The 22,212-nt window shown below is 40.6% G+C and overlaps 1 protein-coding gene and 1 long non-coding RNA gene across 2 annotated transcripts in view; both read left to right on the forward strand.

The window, feature by feature from the left end:
* The window catches only part of ANKRD55 (ankyrin repeat domain 55), a 410,557-nt gene that overhangs the window by 300,404 nt on the left and 87,941 nt on the right, over window positions 1–22,212 (forward strand). The window contains 2 exon segments of the mRNA XM_017651031.3: window positions 13,386–13,420; window positions 14,744–14,834. Coding sequence (XP_017506520.3) covers window positions 14,777–14,834 — 58 coding nt within the window. The 5' untranslated portion in view covers window positions 13,386–13,420; window positions 14,744–14,776.
* On the forward strand, window positions 17,999–19,715 carry LOC140849219 (uncharacterized). Its single transcript, XR_012130970.1, has 3 exons — window positions 17,999–18,219; window positions 19,061–19,106; window positions 19,606–19,715. It is a non-coding gene; the product is annotated as an uncharacterized lncRNA (long non-coding RNA).

Below are 22,212 nucleotides of genomic sequence, written 5' to 3' on the forward strand. Positions count from 1 at the left end.
CATGGAGCAGGAGAGAGAGCCCTGGCCTGGGTCAACACACCTCTGTGGCCTTGGTTTTCCTCCCTCATAAAATCAGGAAGGACTGGATGTCCTCTAAAATCTCTTCTACTCTAAACCTCAGAAATGCTCTGAAGGATCTGTGCTTTTTTCAGAGGAGAATTCTGTTATATGCACAGAGCTGGGTCTTAGCATAGCCAAGCACTGCCACCAGACCCACAGGCGCTGGCCTGGAGGGCTAAGTATAACTGACCAAGGCACCAGAGAGGGTCTGAGCACTCAAGACTTGGTTTGGAAAGTGGTCTAGGAAGGTGGTCATGTGAGACTCATGAGCTAGCACAAGAGGTGGATGGAAAGGAAAATGGGATGTCAGAAGTCAAAAGATGGACAGGGGCCACCAGAGACAAAATGTGTACTTTGTTCATACCTATCCATGCAGAGTAAACAGGATTTTTAAAAAGAGAAAATTCTTCTCCTTCCTAATTATTGAGCAGTTAAGGATGCAGTAGGTCTGGGAATAGGCAGTTCATTTGTGAAGCATGCTGGGGTAGTGAAGAGTGGTACCACACATCAGGCCAAGCAAACAAGTGTCCAATACATACTCCTTGATGAGCATTCAATGAATGTCTCTCCGATACACCATTCTAACTCAGCTATTTGGTTTTTCACTAAGTGAAAAACTTAAGAATTCTGATTTGGATCTCTGTTTGTGCATGGCAGAGACTTTAATACACAGTAGCCTCTCCCATGAAAACAGAATTACACAAAACAGCCCTTAAACAGGTTGATTTCCTCTTGTGGAGTCTGTCATTGCCAAAAGGGGACTCAGAGATCACCCTTTGTTCCCATCAAATACTATTAGCCTGATAATGAAAATCATTTTCTCTTATGTCTCCAGCAAATATCTGAAACCTTTCCCAGTGTGTTGTTTGTATCTTGAATTATAACAAAGAGAATATTCTAATAAAATGACAATAATATTCCTATGTCCATGGAGTTTCAGTTTTTTTGTTTAACTGGATGAAGGAAAGCTTAAGCTTGTGGTCTGGTTGGAGATTCAGAGATTAATTCATATTTAGCTCTTGAAAATTACTGTTTCATCTCTTTAAACCCAGTTATGCCAAAAATCTCATGCTACAAATTAAAATCTCTTTTAACCCCATATCTCAATTTGATTTCAATAGAATTTCTTTCCCTCAGGGAAACAGGGGGATATGTCAGAATATAGGCCCTGGAATCTTAAAACCAGATAGGTGACATATTCCATCAAGCTAAACTTGCCTAAAGGCTGATACATGGCTGCATGTATAATTCCTACAGCAAATCTCCCACAGGCAAATAGCACACATTAGGCCCAAGAAAGATTCAGGTATTTTTTTCACCCAGAAATATATGGACTGGGTCTATATAATACCAAAGAAAAAAATTACTAGGGACCCAAAACGTGCCAAACCAGTTGTTCAGCCCAATGTAGACCAAATAAAACACATGATGACTTACTAAAATTAAAATTTTCTGCTTGGTAAGCTTAATATTAATCTGTTTGCTCCAACACCATTTTCACAGGGGGAAAAAATAGATCTTTTAAAAAACTGCATCTTATAGAAGATTGTGAAATCAAAAAAGGGATTGCTGGTATCCCTCAGCATTTCAAAGCTGTTATCTGGCACAGCCACATGTGAAAACATCCTTTCGGACAGCCTGTAAAGGAAATCCCCAAACCCTTGATGTCATTCAATTGTTGATGCTGTGTTCATACAACGGGAGAGTCGCCTCAACCAGCCAAGAAATAATCCAAACTTCCTTGTTTTTTTTCCTATCAAAAAAGAAAATTCTTTTCTCTGATAATTAGTGGTTTAGTTATCGACACTCTGAGTCTGTTTGTAAAATGAGGTTGATTAAGATAGCTTTTTGCTCTAACATGGTTTATGATTCTCTGAACATTAGGAACTTTTTCAAGATATATAGCAGGAGGAATGCAGAGGTTAAGATTCTTCTGGGAGGAAAAAAGAGATTAGAGGCAGAGCTAGAAAGAGACAAAACACACTATAGATGATACCAGAGAAATACCAGACTGGCTTCCACCAGGAGAGAATTTCATCTGTGCCCCATTTCTCTATTTAAGGGGTCCGATCTGGATCCTGTGGACAACTTCATCAACCTTTCATCTCCCTGTTTTGATTTTCCTCTAGAGAGAAAATCCTCTCAAGACCCTAAGTTATTCACTCTTGCACAGAGAGGCCTGTGCACCAGACACCCAACCTCCAGTTGGCCTCTGTCAGACTCAGACCTATCCTGGATAGCTGGTACATTAGCATACAAATAAGAAGGGCAAAGGCAGAGCCCTCAGTGAGTTTCTGGGCAAATAACTCATTTGGATTAAACAAGTACTGATTCAGCATCTACCCCGTGTAGAGCAGAATAATAATTTGAGGGCAGGTCTTGTGACATCAAAGTTCACCATTCTTTCCACCATACCATACCGTCTAAATTAAACTGCCAAGGCCCTGCCTCTCTGCCCAGAATAATGCTGGATGCTTAAGTGGTATAGACCCTGACAAGTGTGGGAAATATTATGTGAGCCTCTGTGTTTTTCATAGCAGGTGTTACTAGTCAACTCCCCACAAGCCATTACAAACCTGAATGTGGACATAGGTGAAGTGAACCCTCACAGTTTCGTCAGAACAGGTGTCCATCAGAGCATCTGCAACAGTGCCTATAGCAACTAAAAAGTTGAGCAACTAAAAAGGTGTAATTGCAACAGATCAGAGGGCGATTGGGTGTCCAGGAAGGAAAGAGCAGTTGTAGAATTTTGTCCCCAACAGCATGTAAGGAAAGGAAGAGTAGACCTGTCTGAAGAAACATCACAGTTTTATTTTATATTGTTTCAGAGTGTTTTTTGAAGATTGAAATATGTGAGCATACATGTAGGCTAAGGAAAAGGATCTTAAGGAGGGAAAAGGATGAAGTTGCAAAAGAGATGGAATAATTGATGGAAATAATAGTAAATGTATATAAGAATTACTATATGTAAGGTATTGCTCTGAGAGTTTAACACATTTAAATCAGGTCACCTTATAAGGAAGGCACTAATATTATTCTGATTTTACAAATGAGGAAAATAAGGCATAGCTTAAATAGCATCAAGTTACAAGACTGGGGTTTGAACTAGCCAGTCAGACTCCAAAGTCCATGCTTTTAATGGTTTTGCAAACTGCTTCTCTAGGGAAAGTTTTTGTCTAGAATGAAGTGTACTAAAACAGTGGCCTACCATTCTTAAAAAGAAAAGACACTTCTCTCTTCTCAGCAGAAAGGATTGAGGAGAGGCTTGAGGAATGAATAGAGAAATTTAGAGTAATAGGAGAGAAGAGTTGAAGGCATTCACATAAGATACCTAGTGTGATTCCTACAGTCCCTTATGTTCAAAACCATGTTGTCATCACAGATCCACAGAGGGAAATCACCTCCCTACTTTTGGGTCAGGTATCATTTTCCAATAATCTACCAGCTTGAATAATTTTGATAAATATGTGAAAACTTGTGCCTGTGGCCACAGATCTATTGTACAGCACATGTACACCCTGTTTCGCCCTGTTCTGATTTTGACATACTCACCATTGGACAACTTTGGAGGGACACAGATACCCTGGGATTTATCCTACTATTGTACAGCTTGTATTCCTTTGTTTTCCCAAGGGGACCAAAGCTCTCAGAGCAATGAACTCCAAAGATGCTGAAGCCACGCTCAGTGGTCTCCTTGGGGAGGTGCAAGGCCACAACACTGGCCAGTCATGGAGTGTGGCAGAATGTGGGCACAGTTTTACAGCACCAGCTTCAAGAGACCCAAACTCTTGAGAAGAAACAATTACAGAATTTATTGAGAAGGAAGCTGGTACAGAACATCCAGAGCTCAATGATGTATTTCAAGCCACAAGCACTGGCAGAATTCAGAAAAGGCAGTAAGGGTAGAAGTAATTCACATTTATTGGGCTCTTCTAGGCACTGGGTACTTTACATGAAGTGATGTGCTGGTAAATCCGCTCTCAAAAAAAAAAAGCCCTGAGTAGCAGCATTTTCCAGTTTCCATGGTGTAAATACTCCAGCCATTGCCAATTTCAAGCTGCTAAACCACCACACAAAATTTCTGACAACTTCAGGGAGCTCCAGAGAGCTGGTAGGCGCTGGCTCCAGAACTCCGCTCTTCTGTTGTCCTATTCCATCCTCACAACAACCTCTTTCAGCTGGGTGGCATCATTACCTCTAGTGTACATATTAGGAGAAATATTTAGAGAGGTTTAATAATGTGCCCAAATGCATGGAACTGGAATGGAGGCAGAGCTCTGAAGGAAGCTCAGGCTGCATGCCCGAATAACCTCTAGGCACAGGCTCATGCCTCCTCTCCCCTACAAGCAGCCACAGAGATTCAAGATGGTGATGGGTGCCAGACACTAACCAATCTCCACCTGTGGCTCGCTTCTGTTTCAGATGCATTTTTGGAAATCCCTTGGGGGCTTAGTTTATATTTCTAAGTTTTTCTGTTCAGTAGAGAATTTCTGTAAAAGCCCATAAGTATGTATTTTACTTAGTATTTGAAAAATATTCTGGATCCTTGCTACACAAAGGAGGGACTCAACTACCAGCATCATCTGGGAACATGCCTGAAATCCAGAATCTGTGGCCCCACCCAGATCTACTAAATCAGAATCTGCACAGTAGGATGACCCCCAGGGGATAGGTGCACCAGAATTTAAGAAGCACTGCTTTAGTCTACAGCAATCATACTGGGGCTCTTGTATACCAAGAATGTCCCACGTTGTATGTTGTTCTTGCAGTTGGCAGGGACTGACACTAATACAACAATGTACTCAGTCCTGTCCTATCCCCTTTGTGGCAACCAGGGGTACAGTCTGTGGTCACAAAACTGTCAACTCCACAGAGTAATAGGTGGCCTCATTAGCAACTTTCAAACAAATAGCCACAGACTTCTCTTCCATTAACCTGCTTAGTAACCTCAAATTTTGTTTTTTTTAATTCTACAAGAAACTTTGGAGAGCCAAGTTCAACTAGATTCCTCAAGGATTTCCTCCCAGAATAATTAATGCAAAGAAAAATATCTTCTAAACACTCCAGAGTCTGTCAGGAAGGGAGGAGGAGAGGAGAGGGATTGCTGGAGCCAGACCTCTTTGACAGCTAACTTAATATAAACCTAGGACTTCATTTGAACTTTCCCAGTCATTTATAAATTGAAAGTAGAAGGAACAGATATGTGGCCAAAGTTAGAACTTTTAAAAAACACTTTTGAGATGTTCAGCAAGTTTACCATCCACACACACATTTAAAAAGCACTGTGGGTTGGGTTTCTGTTATGTTTTGTTTTCTGTATTTTCCCAAATTCACTGGGTTGCTGAGAAAGTGGCCACAATCCAGATGCAACTGAAGGTAAATCCCCAGTGTTTCCAGTTGAGATGGAAATCTAGAAATGAAACAAAAGCAGTTCAGAGAAAGAAAAAACAAAAAACACCTACTTTGGATTTTAAAATGAAGGCCAAAATTCTGGTCCATGGACCTCTATGGTAATAACAATTCCCAGCAGCCAGTAAGGGCCCACCCCAAGTGGGATGACAGGGTGAGAAACCCCCTTGCATTGTTCATCTGGCCAAGGTAGGCTCACAGACCTGCTCATTAGAGAGCAGAAGAGCAATGTTTTTCAACAGGGTAGAGGGATAGAATGAAGAGCTTTGTGTCGGCCCTACTAAGGGGAGGATTACTGTGTTCTCACAGAAGTTGGTCTTTCAGAGATATTTCCTCAGGCTTCTGGTGGCCAAGAGTAGGATCCAAGGACTCTAGATGCCAGGAGACCACAGAAGGTAACTTCTTAAATCATCCCTAAGCTCAAAGCTTCTTGTGAATGGGGACCACATGCCTATTTTGGTCCATATCCCCAGGACAGAGACCATTGCCTGGTTCATAGTTAGTTCTCATTAAATATTTATCATGTGACTGATGAGTGAATAAAGTCATTGCTCCAGATTAACCTCAGCATGCTGGAAATGCACTCACCAACTTTCCATCATATCATTTAACAGTTTATCAGATGAAACATTTATCAGATAAAAGTTTATAGTAGCCTGGAAAGTAAAAAGTAAAAGGAAATCGTAGAGCAAAGTCATAAATAGGGGGTATGCACTAAGAATGGGATTGTTAGATGGGGACGAGGGAGAGAAGAGGACCACTGGCAGGGAGTCAAAAGTGGAATTTGTCCATTTGGCCATTTAACATTTAGCTTTTAACAAACCTGTATGTATTACTGGCTACCAACCATGAGCATAGCACTGTTTTGGCACTGTGAGGGACAGAAGACCTGTCATCCAGCTCATACTTCTGGATGAGAGTTTAGTTGAGAATATAAGGCTAACATGGTTATAAAGCAAATAAAAGAATAACAGTTCAAAATTTCAGTAGAAGGGGTGTCCAAACATAAGTCATGATTAAGTGACAAATAGGGTAATGAATGTTGAAATGGTCAAAGACGCCTTTATAAAGGAGGTGTATTTTGAGCTATGAGTCCCTGGCACATAGTAAGTGCTAAATGTTTGTTTGTATAAGTGAATAAGTGAATGAATGTTAAAAGGGAGTAGTTGTAAGACAAAAGCAATACAAAAATTGTCTTAAGGATTATATATATATCCATATATAAAGTATTCAATATATTTTACAGGGAGAGCATTCACACTGTTGCTTCATGAAATGAGTGGGTATAGTATAAATAGTGGAAAACAGAAGTGATAGACAACTTCAATTTTCAATAGTGTTCTTCCAGGATTTTAGGCAAGAATATAGTTCTGAGTAAGATAAATTAACTCGTAGGTCTTAAGTATATGGCCCATCCTTAGAAAGGTTCAAATTAGTTTATGAAGAATAATCCACTGATTTGAAAGGAACAGCCTGAGAAATAATTTTGAAACCACTTGAATCCAGGATAGAGTCAAGGATTCCTTCATCATGTGGTCCCCAGTTCTTCTCCACAGTTGATAATATCTTTGAGCAGCCGCTTCTTCATCCGCAACAGTGTTGGTATCATACAAGCATCCAATCAAGGATTGGGGGAAGCAGTATCAAAGGTGAGGAAAGGCATGGAATGGACAGGACATGGGGTGCGAGGGTCATCTGGAAGTGATAAGAAGAAACACATATCACCACGAAGCAACTCCAGTTCCTCAGGTACATAAGCTAAAGAATCCTTTAGATCGATGCAAAAGGAAGGTGATACTTGACGGGGGGGTGATTGAGTCTTGTATTATATAACAATGACAGGTGCAGTGAAAATGATACTGGCTTCTCTGGGCTCTTCAGTGACCCATGTCCTGCAGTATAATCATATTGCCTTCCCTCCTCCTCTCCCCTCTTCCAAATCGTGCCTCTCAGTCCTTCTACAAAAAGGAATGTGGCTGAGCCAGTCAGCTAAATGGCCTTCCTCCAAGATCCTAAATAGTGCTGTCCTATAGAAATTAAATATAAGCTGCATAGGTAATGTTAACTTTTCTAGTGGACATATTCAAAATAAGTGAAAAGAAAGGTGAAATTAGTTTAGTGATATATTGTCTTTTGCCCAATATGTCTAAATGTCATTATCAAAATATAGAATTAATATAAAAATTATTAAGGGGATATTTTATATTATTTTTCATACTAAATCTTCAAAATCTAGTAAGTATTTTACACTCCTAACACCTTTCAATTTGGATTAGCCACATTTGAAATGCTCAATAGACATATATGAGCCTGTAGCTACCACACAGGAAAGTGCAATTCTAAAATCTTTGAAATAACTACTTACAAGGACCCAGTTAGAGCTGAAAAAAAAGTCCTTATAAGGGCACTAATCCTGTTTATGAGGGCTCTGTCCTCATGACCTAGTCACCTCCCAAAGGCCCTTCCTCCAAATACCATTACATTGGGGATTAGGTTTCAACATAAGAGTTTTGGGGGAACACAACATTCAGTCTACAGCAAGTGCTGTGGAAATAATTATGAAAAAATCCGAATTATTTAAGTTAGTATTGATTAAAATTATAATTGAAATTATTCATCATGTATCTCAATGAAAAGTTTTAAATAAAGAAGGTGTTGACCGAAGTACTTTGAAAGTGTAAAGTGCTGGTTAGTTATTAGCCTTTAAGTGAATTTTCAAATAAGGTTGGAAAAATACTATGTGCCAGTTACCATAAAATTTAAGTTTAATCCATACTTACGTGTCATGTTGGCATTATAAAGTTGAGTCTGCTTAGTAAAGGGGGAAAAGAGATATTGACAGTTTTGTTTTAATATATCCAAAGACTTTTGACATTACATCCTTTTATTTGTTATAAGAATCTACAGGATTTATCAAGTTTGTTGTAGAGAACTGTATTTGTTCACTCAAAGATGTACTCACGTTTGTTTTAAAAGATTGATTTTTCTCATGAGTCTTACGAATAATTAACTACTAACTGATTCCTTTGGGTTACTTTTAATTAACTCAACCAGGAAAAAAAGACTACACATATCCTTCTAAAATTAGAAACAAACCTAAAGGCATTTTTCAATAAAATAGCTAAGTGACCTCAGTAGATTTATTTAAAACTAATGCATAATCTCAATTTTCCACAATAGCACTTTACATACATTATTGGGTTTTAATTCTTACAACAACCCTATGAGGGAAACATTTTTAAATCTTCATTTATAACTGGCTAAGTGATTTGCTCAATATCACAAAGCTAGAAATGTGCTTGAGCTGGGATTTAAACTCAGGGTTGTCTGGTGTCCCAGACCCAGACCCTTGCCTACCCTGCCACCCTCATAGCTCTCCTTCCTTAACCTGAGCACATAGAGAGGAAAGCTCTGCTTTCACCTGAATAAAATGTAGGACAACCTAAAATCTTTCTGTGAGTTTGCCCATGGTTTACACCACAATCAGAATGTCATTAAAACATGGCAATACATCTGACATTCTCAAATATTTGATTTCTTATTTGCACGGGAAAACTTCAAGGTCATCAGAAATTTTTACCAGGAAGTTCTTAATATGGAATTACTCCAGTGAGTGATGTTAAATTGTATTTTAATGTAACATTGTCAGTGAACAAATCCTTTTTTTGGTCAGCTTTGGCAAGGAAAGTCCCTCAATGTTGTCCTTCACTCAGAAAATACTCAATGAAGTCCTTTATTCATGAAATATTTTTTGAGCAACTCCTTTGGCCACAGAGTGGACAAAACAGACAAGGTTCCTGCCCTTATGAAGTTAACCCTGTAGTGGAGAAGTGTCTTAATTTGGGTTTCCTCAGAAGCAGACCCTGGGACAATGGTTTCACTGTGGGTAGTTTATTGAGAAGTATACGAAATACCAGTAGAAAAGGAGGGAAGTTATATAGGAAGAGAACAGCAGCCCATACAAAGTATATTATTAAACCAGTTATTGCAAGGAGCAATGGAGCTTAATCCTGAAAGAGAAAGTTGGGGAAACGGCATGAAGCAGCACCCCAGGATCATTACATCGAAAGGCAAGGAGCTGGTGTCCATAGACCAGCTCCTGAGAGTCACTGCGTGAGGACTGCTGCGGGTTCGAGGAGTTGATTCATTCCCTGGCACTTCTTGCCTACTCCCAGAGCTGGCAAAGTGGCCTTCTGAGTTCTGGAAAAATGCCCTCAGATGAGAAGAAAGATACGGGCATTTGAAAGTCAGCTGAAGCACATTGAAAAGTCTGGGGACTGACAGCATCTGCTATTATTATCACAATATATAATTAATATAAAAATTATTAAGGGGATATTTTATATTATTTTTCATACTAAATTTTCAGAATCTAGACAGATAACAAAGGTATAATGAAGTTCAAGTTAATGACAGATAGTAACAGTTAGAAGAAGGAAAAATGAGGACATTTTATGAACTGTATTTGGAACTATGCACAGAGTCAGTGACTGCTTTAGTTGTAATAAGGAATGAGTAAGGCCTCTCTGAGCTGAGACCTATATAGTAAGAAGTCTACCATGGGAAGAGGCAAGGGAAGAGATATTTAGACAAGCCCATCACCAGTCAGAGACAAGGTAAGCACATAAATTGATAGAACTTCCAAATGTAACCACTTCTAAACAGTTAGAACAATTCAACATTACCACATCCTCCGAGCCTGTGGTGATGGACTTGTCTCACTGAGGGTGGCATAGGCCAGTTTGGGTGCTGTCAAACTCGTGTGGGGAGTCATGCACAGTGACATAGTGTAAACTTGTGATATTTTAAGGCCAGTTTGCCAACTATAATCTGGTAGTATATAAAAATCTAAGAAAAGTAAGCATTTATTTATTCTTAAAACTTAGTGTTTTCACTCATCTTAATTTTTAACATGTGTTTTAAAATTTAGGATACCATTATTAGTTAAATTTAGAAGTAAATTTGTATTGTTTGTTCTTTCAGGTTTATTAAGATATGAGTTATGTACAGTAATAGTCACTCTTTTGAGGTGTTTAGCTCCATGAGTTTAACAAATGAATACAGAGTGTGTAACTGTCACCACAGTCACAATGGACAGTATTTCTATTACTCCAAGAGTTCTCTCCAGCCCCTTGGTAGTCCATTCCCTCCCCTGAAAAGAACTCCTGTGATTTCTATCTCTGTTGTTTGCCAGAATGCTTTATAAATGGAATCATGCAGTATGTAGCCTTTTATGTCTGGCTTCTTTCCCTCAGCATAATGTGCTTGAGATTCACCCAATTGTTGCATGCATCAAGACTTTGACCCTTTTTATTGCTGAGTAGGATTCCCTCATATACGTGTACCACAGTGTGCTCATTCAGTCATTCACCAGTTGATGAATATTTGGGTTGTTTCCCACTTTTTGATCATAATAAAGCTGCTGTAAACATACCCATACAGGTATTTGTGAAAAGAGATGTTTTCATTTCTTTTAAGTAAATGACAGACAGTTGGGCTGCTGGACCATGTTTATGTTAACTCTATAAGAAAATGCCGAACTGTTTTCCAAAATAGCTGTGCCATTTTAAATCCCATCAGCAGTGTGTCATAGTTCTAGTATCCTCATCAGCACATAGTGTGTTCTTAGCTTTTCTTAGGCCATCCCAATAGGAATGTAGTGGTATTTCATTGTAATTTTAATTTACACTTTCCGAATGATTAGCAATGCTGAGCATCTTTTCCTGTACTTATTTGCCATCTCTATCTCTTCTTTAGGGTCATGTCTGTTCAAACCTTTGCCCTTTTTAAAAGGGGGTTGTTTATTTTTTATTAGTAAGTTTTGTGATTCTTTATATATTCTGGATGCAAGTAGTTTATCAGATACATTTTGCAATTATCTTCTTCCTGTCTGTGGTTTGTCTTTTTACTTTCTTATCATCATCTCTCAAAGAGCAAAAGTTTTTAATTATGACAAAATACAATCACAGTGGCAACTGTGATTAAGGAAATAATTTTATTCATTTTAATTAAATTTAAATAGCCATATGTGGCTAGTGGCTACCATGTTGGGCAGTATAGCATGCCTAAATGTACTTTAAATGAACAATGTGTACATATTTTAGAATTCCCTTTTTAGTCTATATTGTTTTGATTATATTTGTTGACATGACTTTATGCCTGCTGAACCTAATAAAAACACTGGGGCTAGCTTCTGTAAATCTTATTTCTTCTTATTTTCTATTATTAATTTTTATTATATTTTATTAATGAATCGGTCTGTGACATTTTGGAAATTTAAAAACCTGGTTCTTTGCTACAGGTAGTCTGACAAGCACTGAGCTCGACTGATGTCACAACACTGGCGAAAGGTCCTGCCTCCCTCACAGGAGTATTTCTCATTGTAACTCTACATGGTGGCATTCTGGAGAAGGAAGTGATGAATGGAGAGAGAAGCACAAGGCTGTTTTAGATTATGTGGTCAGGGGAAGCCTCTCTGAAATGGTGGCATTTGCACTGGGAAAAGAACATTCTAAGTGGAGGGATAGCATGGCAAGGTTTTAGGAGGCGGGAAATGGGCAAGGCACATTCAAAGAATGCAGAGGAGACCAGCATGGCCTGACGTGAGAATGGAGAAATGGGATGGAGAGAAAGCCAAGAGCAGGTTTTACAGTCATACAGACCTTCTCCTCTCTTCCTCGCCTACAGTACAGAAGAGTTCATGAACCACCAGTCCTGATATGCGTGAAAATGTGGGAGTATATCTGAATGAGGGCCTTATTCAAAATGCACTTGAAGAAACAGCCAAATGTGATCTTACACTTGGCTTTGGTTGTATGGAAAGAATTATCTCTATGTTTGCAGTACAGGAAGTGGATGAGTGATAATTACTCTCACAAGAAGTTGGGGGGTGGGGTTCCCATGCCACAAATTAGGCACCGAGGCTCGTAAAGGTTATGTAACTCGCCTAAATCATACAGCTAACAAGAAACAAACTCAAGTTCATGCCCTTTCTAGTCTACTGCCTTTCTTTAAAATGTGCCCCAAACAGCCCTTTTACAAACATGAAATTGTCTACATTTTAATTTGGTTTTGGTGATGATATAAACAGGCAGAAAAATGTAGCAATTATAAAGACTTTGCATTTATTTTGAGAGTCCCTCCTCTCTGCAAGTTTCTTGAAACTGTAATAAATTAGCACAAACTTGGTAGCCAAAAACAAAGACATTTATTCTCTCAAAGTTTTGGAGACCAGAAGTTCAGAAGCAAGGTGTTGACAACCCCGTACTCCCCCCAGAGGCTCTAGGGGACAGTGTGTTCCTTGCTTCTTGCAGCTTCCAGGGACCCCAAGTGTACCTTAGTTTGTGGCTGTATCATGCCAACCTCTGGTCACATGACCTCCACCTCTCTAGGCGTGTCTATTATAAGGACACTAGTCATTGGATTTGGGGTCCACTCAGATAATCTAGGATGATTTCAACTAAGATCCTCAACTTAATTACATATGCAAAGACCCCTTTTCCAAATAAAGCCATACTCAGAGGTTCTGAGGATTAAGATGTGGATACATCTTCTTGGGGGACCACCATTGAGCCCACTGCACCCTCCCTGTGCTTCAGCCTGGAAAGTCTCCCCAGGTGGCCAGCAGGGAACTCAGGCTCAGCTCATTCACTCTCTCCTCTCAGGGATCACGGTCCTCCACTGCCTGCTGTGTGGAAACCATTGTTTCAGATATTTTGCCCAGTTTTCTATTTGTTTAAGCAGGAGGTAAATCCAGTCTCTATTACTCCAGCATGGCCAAGAAGAGAGTGAATTCACTGAGTATGGAGACTTTTTCTGTCTTGCCCACTGCTGCATCAACCAACAGAAATGGTTGGGGCAGAGTAATCCTTCTGTACAATTGATGCATTAATTTAAATCCTTTTTCTCTTATTTAGGACCAAGTGGCCACAACTCCTTTTACCTCAGTCAGGTGGGTGAGCTTGAGCTGTTTCTCCTAGCTGCATATCTGCTCGTGCAGGTCAGAGTTCCCTCAGTCCCCTCTCAGCGCCCTTGGGTCGGGTTTCATTTGAGAGCATTTGCTATATACAGCTGTTTGACCTATCCAAAAATCTGTTTGTGCCTTGAATGTACAGCTTTGTTGGTTTTGAGTTTATTATTTCAGATATTTAATGGCAAATGTAAAATAATGGACATCTGTTATAAAAGCCTAACAGTGCAGAGGTAGATAAATAATGAGTTAGAAATCTCCTGCTTTAATTGCAATCCCAGGTGTGGTAACCAGTATTATGTCTGGCATCTACATCTTCCTCAGTGTTTCAGTGAACATATATTAACATATTTACAATTCAGTGGGTAGATGCTGGTTTCACAAAAACATGAACAAATGAAATGTATAACTTTTTTTCTCATTTAACGGAGATTAGAGACATCCCACCCTATAAATATATATATAGATTTACCTCAGATTTTTTACTCTAGAAGGTTAATTTACTACCATTTATTCAATTGCTCATCAAATGATGTACATTCTGGCGATTTTCAGGATTTTACCACTGCCTGTACTGCTGCACTAACACCCTTGTGATTGCAGACTGTTTTGATTTTATTGTCATGGATTTCTGAGCCTGGAAATATAACCTTTCAAATGCACTCCCATCCCCCCGATTCTCCCTGTCCTGTGGAGAACAAAGCTGAAGGGAGTCTGCAGATGAGCTGTGAAAGCCAGTAATTACTCGATACAGCACATGGCTAGCAGCCTCCTGCTACAATATTTACGTCCTATTCCATTGAGATGCCACTCTGCTCACATGACTCGAATGCAGTTCTCACTCCACCAAGAGCAAAGCCGAATCCAAACTGCATTGGCAGCTTTGCACATGCTCCGTCTGGCCCTGTGAATCCTCATTCACCCATTGAGATTTCTGTTGGTTTAAAGCAGCATTCCAGCTGCTGATGCTCCGTGACCTTCAGTGTTTCCCTGGGCCAGATCCAAGGCAGGTGCCCCTCTAATACTGCTTTTTAGGCTTTGAGCTTTTTTGTTTATTTCTTGGGTGGAGGGAGGTGGAAGGTGTATAACACTTAAAGGCAGGTATAGCTGGATGAATGAGGCCATAAGAAGTAACTCTTTTCCTGGCAGGTATTACAGGAATAACATTTACCTATTTCTATCATTTGCCTTGACAACAACCTGCAGCTTAAACGTACATTTAATTCTCAGGGGTCTTGGCGAGTAATGCTGTGTCTGACTGATGTGTTGACTGTAATGTGTGAGATGGTGTTTTCTCCTTTCTAGAGACCTGGATGCTTTTTGCCATTCTGATAGTAAATGATGAGGCAAGCAACAATGGATTTCAGCACTCGATCTGTGTTTGATCAGCAAAAAGGTAAAAACACTCCTTTAATACATCCTTTGGTTTTTTCATCTTTAGTCCAGTGGTTCTAAGGGGAAAGGGTAATGTGTGTGTGGTGAGAGGGGATGGGGAGCATACGGAAAGAGGATTTCACGTAGAAAACAAACCTGTTCTCTAAATGTTCACTTCTTATCTGATAAGCATTTGGAAGGGAAATAGAAGCTATGGTCTGTCTTGTAAAAATGCTCCTACTACAAATTTAAAAATTGGTTTTCAGCACACCAGCTGTTTCGTATAGTACCATCTTTATTCTCATTGGTTTTGTCCAAATCTTTAGAAGTAATATTAGAACAAGTAATATAAAATGAACAAATCATGTGTCTCTTTTCAGTCTATTAACCCAATACCTCCTTGCTCCAGTTTCATACATGTCTCTTGATTCCCTTCAGGAATAGATGGTGCCCAAATTTACATTGTAGTTGATATATTTTCTCATTTGAGGTTGTGTAATGACTTACTACTATATTATTCTTTGCAATGACAGGATATATCTTCTTAATCTTAATTTTCGGAGTGGAGGTAATTTCCCATATGAAAATATTGCTGTAAACCAGCCCATCCTCATAAAAAATATGTAGTCAGCCACAGAAATCTATGTGTTGCACTGTGCATGGGAAGTGTGTATCTATGCATATGTGTAATACCTATGTGTAATTATGCATCTTTTCTATGTACAGGAAATTTCCATTATATAAATGTAATAAACATTTTTTGAGAATTAAAAAAATAAAGCTGATATCTAAACCTTTCTATGGCCTCTGAATATGTATGCTTCAGGATCCTAAGGTTCTTTGGTCATTCACTGTTTTGGCTACAACATGAAAATGGTGGTTCATGAAAGCCTCATTAAGAAAATTTGTTGCTAGTTTCTTTTTCCCTTTTCATGCTCTAGGCCATAGTGTTTACTACCCTTTAAGCTACAACTGGTTTTCATGGGTGAATTATTTTAGCTTAGTACTTTCTCAAATATTAGCTTTCCATTTAAATTTTGGAATATATGTAATATATATAATATATATGTATGTATATATTATATATATTGATCTCTAGGTCTTAACTCATTTTAAATAGTGTGTGTGTGTGTGTGTGTGTGTGTGTGTGTGTGTGTGTGTGTGTGTAGGCCCTCATAATGTGCTGGCTCACATGGCCTTTGGATATGACCACCATAGAGAAACGGATTGTTACAGCTATGCCCACCACTGTCTTCTCCCCTTTACTTTTGTATCACTGATGGCAATCATCAAAAGTGAAAATATGATCAGACCCAAAGACCTCATATTGGCTGAAAAATGACATTGTTGGGTTATGCAGTCCAACTGTTATGGATTTATTTTTTTTAACTAATTTTAGGGAGCTGGAACTGATTGTGGAGAACTAGCCCTTCATAATAAATTCATCTGTTCCAGTGCTGTGTCTCCCAATAAGACTGAGCCCAAAACATAGCTAAAATATTAATTTATAATATTTATCTTCTCCTAGCACCTTTCATGTGAAAAATTCACAGCAACTCCCCCATCCTAGGGCTGATTCTCCCTCATGTAAGTTAACCCTCTCCCTGCCATCTCTATCTCTATTTCTCAATCCTTTCTCTCTAGAGGTTCTGTGGTACAGTGGAAATAGCATGGGTTACATAGGTTGGAATGACAGATGGACTGCTTCTCAGCTGTGTGATCTTAGCAAGTTGTATAACTTCTCTGGGTCTTAGTTTCCTCAGCAATAAAATGGGGGCAATGATGCTTGCCTAGAAACAATATTTTGTGAGAATCTAAAGTGACATATAAAAAGCACATGGCACATTGCCTGATATGCAGTAAGTACTTTCTAATGTAGCTGCCTTTGTCATTATTATTGCTGTTATAATGATTACCACCCTGGACACTGAGTTCTCAAATGTGAGACTATTCACCCCTCTATCTCCAGTTTGCATTTAGCAGTCCTCAGAACAAACAAGAGCTTAGTTAATGCTGGTTGACTAAATAACATTAATTATTTTTGTCAGAACTCCAGGGTACCATTTAGAACAACTGCCTAGAATAATTAATTTGCTAAATGATACCTGAATAGTTCTATTATCATGTTAGTCCTCTGTAAAAGCATGAAAGGCCATAATAGGTTTAGACAACTATATAGATTTTAAATACCATGTTATTGGGAAAACCACAGTGAAGTGACTTTCTCTCAAAAAGTTGAGTGTGAGGCTTTAGCAGAGTGTTTTCCGTGAATTCTGGATATCTGGCTACTGGCTTTACATGCAGATGTTGACAAACACCATTACATCAAGAAGGATCTTAGAGGTCATTTAATCCACTGGTTCTCACTCTTGGCCACACATAAGAATCACCTGGACTGTTTTTGAAATGCTGATGCTTGGATCACACCCTAGAAACTAATTTAATTGGCGTAGGGTATGGCCTACAAAAGCTACCCAGAAAGTTCTAATGTGCAGCAAAGACTGAGAACCACTCACCCAATCCATCCCCATCTCAGATGGGAAAAGTCAAGCACAGAGAAGTTAAAAGAAGGGCCCTCTTTATCGCAGTAACGTCCAGCTAATTAGTAATAGAGGGGACCGAGCCCCAGGTGTTCTCTGTCCAGGCACCGGAACAGTAGGAAGCCTCTTTGCATGGTGACCTCCAGCCCTAAGAGCCGCTCAGGCGTGGGGGAAGGAGGCTGTGGCCACTCAGCTCAGGAGCGCCCAGAGAATGGTTAGCACTGCGCACTTGAACAGCACGATGTGTGAATACCTTCTGGGCTCACACACGTGAATCTGGTAAGTGTGGATCCCTTAACTGCATTTTTCTTTACTTCTCTTTATTAAAGGAAACAAGACATCCCTATGCCAGGGGCTTGAGGACAGAGGAAATTTGCTCATGTCCTGTCTTAGCCCTCTTCCATGAATTTGGACAAACTGATTGATTGCCTTTGTAAAATGTGCAGGGTTGCTGGGAGGCTTAAAGACCAGGTTATCTGCCTGGCGGAGGGCCAGCGTCTCTGTGAAATTGTGACACAGGGAGCCCGGGTCTCCAGGCTCTCCACTCCTGCTTTGTGCTTCGCTTCACCATGGCAACACCGCCTCTAGTCCCATGTGCTCTTCCGGCTGTCTTCCGTCTCAGAGCCCACACGCAGGAAAGGACCTGTAGTAAAGTTATTTACTACAGAACACAGAGGTGCCTACGGAGGTGGAGAAATTAGGCAACTGAAAATATTTGCATTTTAAGCATTGTCTCTAATTGTGGAAAGAAAAGCTCTGCTATCCCTGAAGGAGGAACCCTAGGCCCTAGAGAACATGGGAGTGCAAAAGGTGGACCCAGGGCCTCACTGGCCCCTGCCCTGCCCAGGTCCTGTGAAGACCCGTCTGGTGAGCACCTGTGGGGCTGTGGCGCATGCTCACGGGCTTTTCTCTGTTAGAGCTGTTGCGAGAATTAGAGGACTCAGCCCCCCGGGCAGATCACCCCCCCCCCGTCTGTCCCAGGGCTGCGGGCACAAGTTACCACAGGCAGGGTGGCTTAAAACAGCAGAGATGTTCGCTCACCGTCTGGAGGCCACAAGTATGAAACGAAGGTGTCAGCCGCCTTCTGGAGGCTCTGCGAGGAATCCTTCGTTGCCCCTTCCAGCTTCTGGCTGCGGGCAGCCTCATCACTCCAATCTCTGCCTGTGCGCCACCTCTGTGTCTTTCTTCCGTGCATGTTTCAGAACTCCCTCTGCCTTTCCTACAAGGACACCAGTTTTGAACAGCGCTAAATAGTCAGAAGGGTGAAAGTGTCAACTCAGATGAATTCCAGGCATCCTGCTCATGGGTCTTAAAGATAAGGTGTTTTCTAAAAAGGGCAGACTGTGTTCTGATTACCCTGGTGAGTTAGAAAGCAAAGAAAAAATCTCAGAGTTCCCCACAATCAAAACATAGGATATCAGGATTGAAATAATTCTGTTTCCTTTTATCCACTGCCGTTTACACCTGACCTTGCTTAGTGGGTTGGGCTCTCTGAACTGTCTCTTGGAGAAACACCAGCCCCTTGCTGCGCAGTGCAGCACCCCTGCCCTGGAGTGGGTTGGCTGCCACACCGGGCTGAGCCCCCTGGCCAGAGCTCACTGCAAGCAGAAGCCCAGCCTGGGGGAGCCACTGCGGGGGCTGTGGGCTCCTGCTGGCCCAGCTTGAGTCAGTCTAGCTGCCATTGGCTCTCTTTTCCTTCTTTTGAAAGGGGTCACGAAGGAGCGGATGGGGTGAACTACCAGAATCCAGAAAGTGTAAGTTAGTGGTGAAGGGGAGCATGAGGCAGGCTTGGATACATGTGATCACATTTAGGGCCCACCCAGATGAGCCAGTATAAACTTCTGCTCTCACATTCGGAACTTAATCACATCTTTTGACATGTAAGATGAGATCCACTCTTTTGCCATATACAGTAATATTCGCAGCTTCAGAGATTAGGAAATGGATATATCTTCAGGGCTACATAAAAAGATATCAAATCTCAAGTCCCTCCTCAGAATGTACACAGCCACGTGTCTGGATTTTTAGTAAAATCCATTCTCATTTAGGCTAGAAGGAAATTTGGCATTTGGGAGGTGGGGTGGAAAGGGTATCTATTTGGTGCAGGTAGTTCGCATGGATTACATCTTTGGTAAGAACAAATATTTCCTGAGCACTCAGCAGACCCAGGCTCTGTGCCACAGACTGTATGTAGACTAGATCATTTAATCCTCACATTGGCTCCACTATTATTTTCCTCCCTTTTACTGATAGGAAATTCAAAAAGATTGTGATTTACCCACAGTTACCACCAACAAACTGGCAAAGCTGAGATTCAAGCCTAAATCCATTTGGCTCCAAAACCCATGTTCCTACTACAGTACTCCTCCATGGTCAACTGTAAATTTTAATAAAGAAATAAGACATTAATGTCATTCAAATTAAGGAAGCATATATTTTACAATCAAGCTGTTATCCCATTCTGTTATGGATTTTTAAAGCTCCCACACACAGATGTGATGCTTTTAATTTCCAGCTTTTCACCCAAAATGGGAATGTTAAATACAAAGAAATCAGAGTGCACAGATTTACATGTTGCTGAAAAAGCAAGAGTTAAAATTCTGTGTGCCAACCAGATGCCTCCAAAAGAAGTCTAAGCAGATTTTGAAAGCGGTTTGGGAAGGGAGCAGAGAAAAGTCAGGCAAAGGAGGCAGGAGAGAGGAAATGATTTGGGCTCCTTTGAGGGTTTTAGGTTCACAGACCTTGCTGGGTGCTTGCAGTGCTGGATTCTGTGACCGGAGGCCCAGATAGAGGACGATTAACTGGCAAATGACCCATCCACAGGTTTAGGAGCAGTTATTTGCATTACCTCTGGAAAATGCTCAGCCTTCTCCCTCTCTTGGTCAAGAAAGAAGAACAGGGGAAAAGGAGATGGGAGAAGAATTCTTTTTCCAATATTGTCCACTCGAGACCAAGCCTAGGCCAACACGTTTGCTGGAAGCCTGCCCCTCGCCCTGCTCTGCCTCCTTTGTGCTGTCCCTTTCCCACACACAGGAACCTGCCTCCCATCATCCAGCTCCTGAGAAAGATCATGACAGACCAGTCCACTCCTGGCCCCTCTGGTGGGACTGGTTACAGGGAAGCCCTTGACTGATCTGATCCAATCACCATTCGCAGCCTTAGAGTAACACAAAACGGCAAGTGATTCAGTAGGTTAGGGATTAAGGGAGGATAGGGAAAATGGAAGTTCCAGTGGCTGGGGTGCTAACCTGACCCTAATCTACTTGCCTGCTGTGCACGTGCAATGATGTAATGGGCCTATTGCATAGGCACATGCTTGCACACATGTTGGTAATAAGCCAATATTGACTGTTTTGCTATGTGAAGATGTCTGCCCAGTTCTCTGTGCAGAGAAGGAGATGCATGCGGTTGCTGACTGGCAGATACAAACTGTAGATCCTGGACTCATTGGATGCAGATGTGATTCTAGCACTGTACCTGCCAGCACAAGAATAAAGCTTGGTATAAGACTTATAATCACAACATTCCTTTGTCATTATTAGGTCTCACCAAATCCAGGGGGAACTTGCCCAGAGCTGGAAACCTCTGGTGTGAGAGGGAGAGATGTCTTTATCAGGATTCTCCACCACAGAACAGCCCTACTGTCCTGGGGAATGGGGCTTCTTGCCCAAGTATGCATCCCAAGGAGGAGAATCCAGGAGAGGTATCCAGAGGGAATGAAGGTCCACCTGGCCAGCCAGATTTCCTGAATCAACCTTGATGTTGTGTCCCACAGCTTAGCCAGATGAACTTCAGAGGGCAAACTCTCAAAGTTGGATTCAGGGTCACCACACTGAACTTTCCCTACCATCTCTATTCACTAACTCCACATTTCCTTCACAATTGTTAAGCAACTGTGTTGAGAGACTGATATCCATGGATTTACCCTTTGATGTTATTGCTTGGATGCAAGAATGTTTTAGTGGAGTCTAAAAGAAAAACCACTAGATTTGTAGCTGTTTTTATTACCAAACAAGTATGAAATGAACATCTCACCCATCCCCAGATATTGGACAAGGTTTGAAGGTGAGGGTCTGGATCCAAAGGGTTCAAGGTTGGTGCAAAAGATGTCTATGGGCTACCATACATGTATGGGCTACCAGCTTGCAGAAAGACCACATCCAACAAGGAGTCCTATGTTTAGCATGCTTGTAACTCACAGGAAGCCTGTCAATCAATCATCCACTGCGAAGTGTATGCCGAGAATTCACTTACAGCATGAATAATCTATGTCTTGGACTTTCTGATTTATCTCTTAAAATCATGGTGGTTTTACCTAATATGAATTTTAAACTAATAGTTTATGCACTTAGTAAGGGTCCTTAGTTCATTTTCTCTTTGTGAAACTTAAAAATATCATTTGCTCATTGATAAGGCTATTCCTGATGTATTGGCTATATTGGGAGGAAGGAGGAAGACATTCCAGTCTGTACAGGAAATATTTCCATTTCTCAGTGTTTCTCAGAATTTTATATATACATTTTTAATATTTAATAGAGTCATTCTTTTTAGCACTTTATTGAAAATAATTTCCTACTTAAAGAAATGTAAGAATAGTTTATATAAAGAACATTTTACTCAGATTCACCTAATTTAACATTTTGCCCTGTTTGCTTTATTGTTAGCTCTTTCTCATTCTCTCTCTCTATATATATATATATACACACACACACACACACACGTCTGTGTGTGGGTGTGTGCTTTTATCTAATCCATCTGCATTCTAATTTCCTCTATTTACCCAATAATGTCTTTTATAGCATCCCCCCCAGTACCTGATCCAACATAGGGTTAGTCATTACATTTTGTTGTCAAGTCTCT

The sequence above is a fragment of the Manis javanica genome, chromosome 1 (genome assembly GCF_040802235.1).
Source record: "Manis javanica isolate MJ-LG chromosome 1, MJ_LKY, whole genome shotgun sequence".
Taxonomy (NCBI): domain Eukaryota; kingdom Metazoa; phylum Chordata; class Mammalia; order Pholidota; family Manidae; genus Manis; species Manis javanica.